Raw genomic sequence first — 10767 nt, 5'->3', positions numbered from 1 at the left:
GCCATGAGTCTCAGTATCTCCTTCAATAACCTGGTGAGTGGGGTCTTTCAGAGGTCCCCTGCAGAAAGTTCCTGTCCTATCCCTTGTCTTGCCAACTTTTTAATCCTCATTTTTTATCATCTAAAATACAAAGAAACAAACAAACAAAAAACAACAACATTGTGAGAAATTCAATTGATGAGACAGAGTAGAGACCCACCAATTATTGGAAATATGTAATGATATTAGTAGTCCAGTTTTATAAGGTAAATGTTTGGATGAAAAGAATGTTGTCTTTGATGAGTGGAGAGTCCTCAGTGTTTGTTTTTTTCTCAAGGCTCTTCAACTAGAACACTGTAAATGTTTAATAAATATATGAGTAAATGCGGACTTATACATTTTCCAAGTGCATGTAGAATGCTAAGTGAAGCTTAACATTCTATCTTCAGGTGTTCAGAAAGCATGCCCTTTGACATGTACAGAGGTCTTATAGGTATAGTGTTTTCTTTATGTGAAAAATAAATGATACAGGAACCAAGAGGTATTAAAGTTAGAATGACAAAGATCAAACCAATAGTGTGCTAACCCAGTTATAAAACACCTGTTTGCTGATATACTCCAATGGTCAAGGTTTTCTCATAATTTAGTTATGTAGTAGTCCTAAGAATATGTGTCTACTTAATAATGAAGAATGTCCAAAGCGTACAAGAATCAAGTACTGGGACATAAAGCAATAGTTGTATTAATAAAAGAAAAAAAACTGCTGTGAATTTGATATGACTGAAATTATCATCAAACTTTCACTGTTAGCTGTTGGCTTTTGTATAAATAATTGGAGAAAATATGTGTCAAGAAGGTATGAGCAAAGAAAAAATACTCAACAACACATGATGACTCATTAAAAGTAATATTCCTTTTGCAGATTCTCTAGTTCAGAGTTTTATATGTTCTGTCACTCACAAAAATGGTGAATCAAAATGAATCAAAACAATGTGACTGAGTTTATTCTTTTGGGGGTTGCAAGAAATCCAGAGTTGAAGCAACTATTATATGCTTTGTTTCTAATTATGTACATAGCCACAGTGTGTGGAAATCTCCTCATGGTAACTATAACCAGAAGCCCAAGTCTGAGATCATCATGTGCTTCTTCCTTTTATCCTTGTCATGCATGGATGTCACTTACTCTTCTGTCATTGCTGTTGCTCCAAAGTTGACTGTGGACTCCCTTTTTGAGAACACTATTGCCTCATTTGAAGGCTGCATGACACAGCTATTTGCAGAGCATTTCTTCGGTGGTGTGGGCATCATCCTTCTCATCGTGATGGCCTTTGATCACCATGTGGCCATCTGTAAGCCCCTGCACTACATGACCATCATGAGTCCTAAGGTGTGCTGCTTGATGGTAGGAGGGGCTTGCGTAGAGGGATCCATGCATGCAACCATTCAGCTTCTCTTTATGTATCAAATACCATTCTGTGGTCCAAATATCATTGACCACTTTATGTGTGACTTGCTTCCGTTGCTGAAACTGGCCTGCATGTATACACATATCTTAGATCTCTTAGTCATTCTAAACAGTGCGGTAATGTGTGTGTCCATTTTCCTTGTTCTTGTTGCTTCCTACATGGTCATCCTCTGCTCCATCAAGTCTTATAGCTCTGAAGGGAGACGCAAAGCCCTCTCTGCATGTAGTTCACACTTCACAGTGGTTGTGTTGTTTTTTGTGCCATGTATTTTCTTATATATGAGGCCTGTGGTGACATTTCCAATAGATAAAGCAATGGCTGTGTCCTTTACTGTTTTAAAACCAATGTTAAATCCCTTGATCTACACCTTGAAAAACGCAGAGGTAAAAAATGCTATAAAGAACACATACATGAAACAGGGGACCAGGAGTGCTACGAACTGTTAAAACACGGAAAAATATTTTAAAAAACAAAACCACCACCACCATCAACAACAACAACAACAACAAAAATACAGGAGACCAATAAAACTAAGATAGCCAAGGGGGTCCTGAAGTGCAGAGACTGATGAACCGATGGAGGACCATGTATGGAGAGGACCTAGATCCCCTGCTCAGATGGGACCTTTTGGCATGTCAGTCTCCATGTGATCTCTGACTAAGGGGAGCAGGAGCTGCCTCTATCGTGAACTCTCAGTTGACTGCTTTCAGATCACTCACTCTGATAATGCAGCCATGCTAGGCCACGGAGGAAGAGGACCAAAGCAATCTTAACAAGCTATGGGAAGATGGCAATAGTGGAGAATTTGCCCTTTCAATGGACTAGGGGAAGGGGATTAGGGGAAGAGGGATGGATCGTGGGACTGGGAGAGTTGAAGAAGGGGTCTTCAGTCCGGATATATAATGAATAAATTGTGAAGAAAAAATATTTAAAAGAAAACAACAAAAAGCAAAACAACAACAACAAAGATCTGCTCTCCTCACTAATTTCAGACCTCCAGGGAAAAGGGATCCAGGAGACTTCTTTCATTTTATAAGACAGAGATTGTCTCTGACATAAACTCAGTTGTCTGCTCTTTGATCACTTCACCCTGAGTGGAGAGTAGCCATACTAGGCCACAGAAGAAGACATTGCAGCCAGTCCTGATGAGACTTGATAGACTAGGGTCAGAGGGAAGGAGAGGAGGATCTCCGCTATCAGTGGATTTGGAGAGGGGCATGAGAGGAGATAAGGGTGGGAGAGTGGGATTGAAAGGGGACTAGGGAGGGGGCTACAGCACAGATACAAAGTGAATAAACTGTAATTAACAAAACAATAAAATTTTTTTAAAAGACATAAAGATAACTCTTGGCTACTGTCTAGGTTCCAATACACTTCACCAAGATATTTTATGATACATACCCTTCCTCACAAGAAAGTATGCATGCACACACACAGCGAGATGTGCAATTTGAACAGTATGAACTTTCTCAGTGTAATGTATTATCTTCTCTCCTCTCTGCTGTAATGATCTAGAGATTTTCCTTGTCTGCCTTTCCATGGCTTCTTCAGCTTCCTAGTGAATTCCTACTTGAAAAAAAAATGAAGTCTTTTATGGATTTTTCTAGTCATCACTACTGTTTATTCCCTACTCCTGTGTCCAGCTTGTATCTTTAAGATTCATGATCAAATACATTCTTTATAAGTGTCTGGGATGTTATAGCATTCACTCTCCCCAGCTGAGCCCCTTAGAACCACATGGATCACATCTGCTACTACATGTTGGAACCCATCAATGAAGACATTCCTGGCTTCAAGGACGTGTTTAGTGAGCACTGGCAAAGGAATTTAAGTCTAAAAGACAGAAACAGATATGCTAGCAAATAAACAAGAAGGTCACTGAAAGTCTCAGTACATGTATACTTTAGAGAACCAAATATCCGCTTTTAGATACTGCCAAGTATCTTTTTAGGAAACAGCTGCAGATTATTAGTGCTATTTTACTAAAGAGATCAACACTGTACTCAAAGTCTTAATGACCACTTGCTTTTATTTAGAGAAGAAAACAGAAGGGTCACTTCATAGTTGATTATAGATATTTCAGAATCATGACCATATACTGAAGTGTTATACTCTGTACAAAACACATTATTGTTGGGTTGTAGCAGAATGTAGCTGTTTTTATATTCAAGATTCAGGCTTACAAAAACAAAGACTGTTTATTTCCTCTAAAATTTTAACATGATAATAATAGACACAAATGTTTGGCATTTTACACTGTCTCTCATGATAGGGTACATGGAAATCCTCAGGCTCTACATAATTTAGATTTTCATTTCCTTAAAGCAAACATATATTATTGTAAAAATAATTGCAGGATCAGTTATGGAATTAAAATGAAACATTTAAACTATTATAATCATGTGTAAAACATATTTGTTCAATTAGCATTTTAGCTCTAATGAACATCAAATGTCTTCAGTAAACACTGTTCAGTTTCAGTTATTCATCAATGAGGATAGTTGAAGAATAGGTAATGTTTCATATGCCCTTCTAGGAACCGTATATAAAATAGCAGATAAAATGTTTTGTTATTGTTTGAAGTTCATATTTTAGGGCAGGATAGTATAACAATTTAAGTTAACTTTTTTTTTCTTGGGGGATGGGCTATTAAATTTTTCTACCTGATATTGACTTAATTTTGGTAGAGGGAATCTATCAAGAAAATCTATCACGAAATTGTCCATTTCTTTTAGATTTTCAAATTTTGTGGCATATAGGCTTTTGTACTACGACCTAAAGATTATTTGGATTTCCTTAGTGTCTGTAGTTATGACCTCCTTTTCCTTTCTGATTTTGCTGATTTGGATAGTTTCTCTCTGCCTTTTAGTTAGTTTGGATAAGGGTTTGTCTATCTTGTTGATTTTCTCAAAAAATCAGCTCTTGGTTTCATCAATTCTTTGAATAGATTTATTTGTTTCTTTTTTTATACAAAATTATTTGAGGATTAACAATTTATTTATTTTATTTTATTTTTTTCTTATCAGTTACATTTTATTGACTCTGTATCCCAGCTGTATCCCACTCCCTCATTCCTTCCACTCCCATCCTCCCTCCCTTATCTTCACCCTGCCCCTATCCAAGTCCCCTGATGGGGGGGAACTCCTCCCCATTCATCTGATTCTGTTTTATCTTCAGGACTGGCTGCAAAGTCCTCCTCTGTGGCCTAACAGGACTGCTCCTCCCTTGGGGGGTGGGGAGGTCAAAGAGCCAGCCATTGAGTTCCTGTTAGAAATAGTCCTTGTTCCCCTTACTATGGGAAACCAATTGGTTACTGAGCTACCACGGGCTACATCCAAGCACAGGTTCTAGGTTATATCCATACATGGTCCTTGGTTGAATGTCAGTCTCAGAAAAGACCCTGTGCCCATATTTATTTGGTCCTTGTGGATCTCCTATCCTTTCCCCATCATACTAACTACCCTTCTTTCATGACTCCCTGTACTCTGCCAAAGGTTTGGTTATGAGTCTTTGTATCTGCTTTGAAAAAACTGCTAGAGTCTTTCAGATGCCTTCTGCAGTAGACTCCTGTCATACGTTCAATGCACATCCTATCTGTCTTTCTAAATGAGGATTGATCATCTTATCCCATGTCCACTCTCTTGATTATCTTTTTTTATGTGTATAGATTGCATTATGTTTATCATATCGTATAGGTCTATATAAGCGAGTATATACTGTGTTTGTCTTTCTGCTTCTGGGATATTTCACTCAGAATGATCTTTTCTAGATCCCACTATTTGCCTGCAAATTCCATGATTTCCTCGTTTTTGATTGCTGAGTAGTATTCCATTGTGTAAAAATACCACAATTTCTGTATCCATTTCTCCATTGATGGACATCTGGGTTGCTTCCAGGTTCTGGCTATTACAAATAAAGCTGCTATAAACATGGTTGAGCAACTATCCCTTTTGTGCACTTGAGCAAAGTTTGGGTATATACCTAGCAGTGGTATAGCTGGGTCTTGAGGTAGCACTATTCCTAATTGTCTGAGAAAGCACAAGATAGATTTCCAGAGTGGTTGTACCAGTTTACATTCCAACCAGCAGTGGAGGAGGGTTCCCCTTTCTCCAAAACCTCTCCAGCATGTGTTGTCACTTGAGTTTTTAATCTTGGCCATTCTGATGGGTGTAAGGTGAAATCTCAGTGTTGTTTTGATTTGCATTTCCCTGATGGCTAATGAGGTTGAGCATTTCTTTAAGTGTTTCTCTGCCATTCGATATTCCTCTGTCGAGAATTCTCTGTTTAGCTCTGTTCCCCATTTTTTTCATGAACCATTTATTATTTTTTAACTTTTTTATTTTTTATTAATTACACTTTATTCATTTTGTATCCCCCATAAGCTCCACCCTCCTCCCCTCCAGATCAAACCCTCCCTCCCCTTTCTGCATGCATGCCCCTCCCCAAGTTCACTGATAGGGAAGATTCTCCTCTCCTTTCTGATTTTAGTCTATCAGACCTCATCAGGAGAAAAGGACAATGTTCCCCATTTTTTAATTGGATTACTTGGTTTGCTGCTTTTCAGCTTCTTTAGTTCTTTATACATACTGGATATTAGCCCTCTGACAGATAAAGGGTTTGTGAAGATTCTTTCCCAATCTGTAGGCAGTCATTTTGTTTTGATGATAGTGTCCTTTGCTTTACAGAAGCTTTTCAGTTTCATGAGGTCCCATTTATTGATTGTTGCTCTTAGAGCCTGTGCTGTTGGTGTTCTCTTCAGGAAGTTGTCTCCTGTGCCAATGAGTTCTACGCTGTTCCCCAATTTTTCTTCTAACAGATTTAGAGTATCTGGTTTTATGTAGAGGTTTTTAATCCACTTGGACTTTAGTTTTGTGACAGGTGATAAATATGGATCTATTTTCATTTTCCTGCATGTATACATCTAGTTGGACCAGCACCATTTGTTGAAGATGCTGTCTTTTTTCCATTGAATGGTTTTGGCTTCTTTGTCAAAAATCGAGAATTCATAGCTATGTGGGTTTATTTCTGGGTCTTCTATGTGGTTCCATTGATCCTCCTTTCTGATTTTATGCCAATACCATGCAGTTTTTATTACTATTGCTCTGTAGTACAGCTTGAGATCGGGGATGGAGATACCTCCAGATGATCTGTTGTTGTACAAGATTGTTTTGGAGATTCTGGGTTTTTTGTTTCTCCATATGAAGCTGAGAATCTTTTTTTTTTCAAGGTTTGTAAAGAATTGAGCTGGTATTTTGATGGGAATTGCACTGAATCTGTAGATTGCTTTTGGAGGATGGCCATTTTGACAATGTTAATCCTACCAATCCATGAACACAGGAGATCTTTCCATCTTCTGATATCTTCTTCAATTTCTTTCTTCAGAGACTTGAAGTTTTTCTCAAACAGGTCTTTCACTTGCTTGGTTAGTGTCAACCCAAGGTACTTTATGTTATTAGTGGCTATTGTGAAGGGTGTTGTTTCCCTAATTTCTTTCTCAGCCCTTTTGTCTTTGTTATAGAGGAGGGCTTCTGATTTTTTTGAGTTGATTTTGTATCTTGCCATTTTGCTGAAGGTGTTTATCAGCTGGAGGAGTTCTCTGGTTGAATTTTTGGGGTCGCTCATATATACTGTCATATCATCTGTGAATAGTGACACTTTGACCTCTTCCTTTCCTATTTGTATCCCCTTGATCTTCTTTAGTTGTCTTATTGCTCTGGCTAGAATTTCAAGTACTGTGTTGCAGAGGTATGGAGAGAGTGGGCAGCCCTGTCTTGTCCCTGATTTCAGTGGGATTGATTTAAGTTTCTCTCCATTGAGTTTGATGTTGGCTATAGGCTTGCTGTATATTGCCTTTACTATCTTTAGGTATGTGCCTTGTATTCCTGATCTCTCCAAGACTTAAAACATGAATGGGTGTTGGACTTTGTCAAATGCTTTTTCAGCATCTAAGGAGATGATCATGTGGTTTTTCTCCTTCAGTTTGTTTATGTGTTGGATTACATTGATGGATTTTTGTATGTTGAACCACCCTTGCATGGCTGGGATGAAGTCTACTTGGTCTTGGATGATGATAACTTTGATGTGTTCTTGGATTCAGTTTGCAAGTATTTTATTGAGTATTTTTGCATCAATGTTCATTAGAGAGATAGGTCTGAAGTTCTCTTTTTTTGTTGGAGTATGAACAGTAGGCAAAATATATGCACCCCATTCTTTTGAATAATCAATATATTGAACATGCTGCTTTTCAATAGCTAATTCTATCTTTTGCAAAGCATCATGAGCTTCTTTGGTAAGTTCCCTTTTTGACAAAGGATTAACCTCTCCTTTTAAAATGTCAAAAAGTGGTTTTAGTTTTCTTGTTGTTAATTTTAAATGGAGTCTTAGCCAATTAATATCACCTAACAACATTTGAAAATCATTTAAAGTTTTTAGGTTGTCTTTTCTTAATTGAATTTTTTGAGGCATAATAGTCTGAGGATATAATTTATGTCCCAAATACAAATAGAGTGGCTCTGTCTGCACCTTTTCTGGTGCAATTACTAAACCTAGATTCTTTAAGGCTTGTTGTAAGTGTGCGAAGGCACTTAATAAAATCCCTTCATTTTTATGAGCCAGTAAAATGTTATCCATATAATGAATAATATACACAGAAAAATATGCCTCTCTAGTTTTAAAAACAGCTTGAGCCACAAATTTTTGACATAAAGTTGTACTGTTTGCCATACCTTGTGGTAATACAAGCCAATGATACCTCTTCATAGGTTCTTTAAAATTTACTGATAGCACGCTAAAAGCAAATGTTTTACAATCTTGAGGAGCAAGAGGAATAATATCCAATTGCTGTCCTATTTTCCTGTAGATTTCTTTTCCAGCAAGCATGTCAAAAATTATAGGAATTTCCTGAGCTCGATTAAATTTAGCTGTAGCTTGACAATGCTCTGCAAATTTTGACTTCCATAATAAATTATCTCCTCCTGATAAGCATACTCTTGCTAACTGTTTCTAGTCCTCTGGGCAGAGAACCTCAGTAAACATGGATTCCAGCAAAGCCAGGTTGAAAGGTGCTGTAGGTCCATATTGGGAGCATGCAGATTTTAATTCTCTTATCTGTTTAAAAGATATAGGAGCATGGACTTTCACCATATTACCATGTCCATCAGTTTGCTCCAAAACTGGGAAACTATAAAACTCAGATACTTCTTCTCCATTCTGCCTGGCTTCTTGTAAAGAAGCTTGTAAAGCAGATACAGATTTTCGTACAGTGGATAAAGGGAAAGGTCCCCTTGACTTCTGGGCCATTGAAACTGTATCATTCTCAGGAGGAGGGCCTAAGCCTTCCACCAATGATGGAGTTGGAGTGGGAGATTGAGCCTCATTTTCCCTAGTAGTTAATGCTCCAATTTTTCTGTTTATTTCCTCCAAGCCCCACTACAATCTTTTAATTTCTTTTTGCCTAAGTTTACACTTTTTAACATGCATAGCCTGAATTGGAGGGTATCTCTCAGAATAGTACTGCTCTGGTTTTTCCTCCAACTCTGCAAACTCATTTGGATATAAGTCTTCCTCAAAGTCTCCTTTTGGCAAGAAATTATTGTCATCAGAAGGGTACTACAACTCCTCTGGAGAGACTGATGGTATAATATCATTTTCTCTTGAATCCTGCCATCTTTCTAACCTCCTTCTCTCTGAGCCTGAAAGCTTAGCTTTCTCAGTTTTCTGCTGCTTATACAGACTACCTTTAATTAAGTTCCATAAAGAAAAACTTGGCTAATGCCTTGTCCCATTTTTAATCTGGGATTTACTCACCGTACCGTTTCTATTTAATGCGAGCTTGCCAAACACTGCGGTGTCCTTCACTTAATCCCTGTAAGTTAAGTCCTACGTCTGGGCGACAATCTGCCAAAGCCAGCCACCAGAGTCGAACGGTTCTTGAGTAGGGAGTGAGAATTAATATTAATAAAATAAACACACAGCACACAGGAAACTTTTTAAAGGTCCAGACTCGACAGCCACAGCAAAAGGCAGGCTGTTACAGCAAGCAATGCCAGCAGCAAGTCTCAAATCTCTGCCTCCTCCTCTGCCTCCAAGCCTCTGACCTATTTTATTGTCAGGAGTTACTTTTAGCCAGTAAAACATCTCAGAACAATAGGTTAATTTGCAAAAGCAGCCTGAGGAAGAGGTATGACCCTCACAAGCTATCCCACCTGCTGTGAAAAACAAAAGGAGATGGACTTGCAAGTTTTTCTCTGCCATTAGTAAAGGCCTGCTAAAAGCCATCTCTCCACTGAGATTTAAATATCAAAGCAGGCCACTTGAGTCACGGCTCCGGACACTACAGATCTTTTCATCTAAACTCAAAAGAGTATACTTTCTTTTCAGCATCGCATGGAACCTTCTCCAAAATAGACCATATAGTTGGTCATAAAGCAAGCCTCAACAGATACAAAAATATTGAAATGATCCCTTGTATTCTATCTGACCACCATGGACTAAAGTTGGACCTCAACAACAACAGAAATAACAAAAAGCCTACACGCACGTGGAAACTGAACAACTTGCTACTCAATGACAGCTGGGTTAAGGAAGAAATAAAGAAAGAAATTAAAGACTGCCTAGAATTCAATGAAAATGAAGGCACAACATACACAAATTTATGGGACACATTAAAAGCAGTGCTCAGAGGAAAATTTATAGCACTAAGTGCCTTCAAGAAGAAATTTGTAACATCACATACAAGCACATACAAGCACCTTAATGGCCCAACTGAAAACCCTAGGAAAAAAAGAAGCAGATACACCCAAGAAGAGCAGACGGCTGGAAATAATCAAACTCAGGGCTGAAATCAATCAATTTGAAACAAATAAAACTATTCAAAGAATCAATAAAATGAAAAGCTGGTTCTTTGAGAAAATCAACAAGATAGACAAGAAGGACCATTATTATGATTGCACCTGCCTGTGTTTCCTGTTCAAGTTCTGACACCATATTATGAAGCAGTGGCTAGTTTAGTTCAAATGGCTCGCACAGAATCTCGTAAATATTTTGGTAGAGAGCCCTCCTTAATTGGAGTCCCTTTTACCAAACAGCAAGTAGATTGGTTATTTCAAAATGCAGGTTGTTGGGCCATAGCTTTTGCTCATTATTTAGGACGTATTGACAATCATTATCCAAAAGATAAATTACTTCAATTTGCCAATGAACAGGCTTTTGTATTTCCTAAAATAATTAAACAAAAGCCATTACCTCAAGTTCCAACAGTATTCACTGATGGATCTTCAAATGGAAAAGCTGTTTATGTACTAGAGGGACAAACTTTGGTTTT

At 37.9% G+C, this 10767-nt stretch overlaps 1 protein-coding gene across 1 annotated transcript; it reads left to right on the top strand.

Moving 5' to 3' along the window:
• The first annotated feature begins 956 nt into the window (after positions 1-956).
• On the top strand, positions 957-1891 carry LOC129675405 (olfactory receptor 4C6-like). The gene is given in 2 exon segments (XM_055605435.1): positions 957-1113; positions 1116-1891. Coding segments are annotated over 2 exon segments (933 nt in total).
• Positions 1892-10767: the final 8876 nt, after the last annotated feature.

The sequence above is a fragment of the Psammomys obesus genome, unplaced genomic scaffold (assembly GCF_907164565.1).
Source record: "Psammomys obesus unplaced genomic scaffold, mPsaObe1.curated_primary_1811, whole genome shotgun sequence".
NCBI classification, from domain to species: domain Eukaryota; kingdom Metazoa; phylum Chordata; class Mammalia; order Rodentia; family Muridae; genus Psammomys; species Psammomys obesus.
Note: the sequence above shows the minus strand (reverse complement) of the source record. Positions and strands in the feature narration are given on the sequence as shown.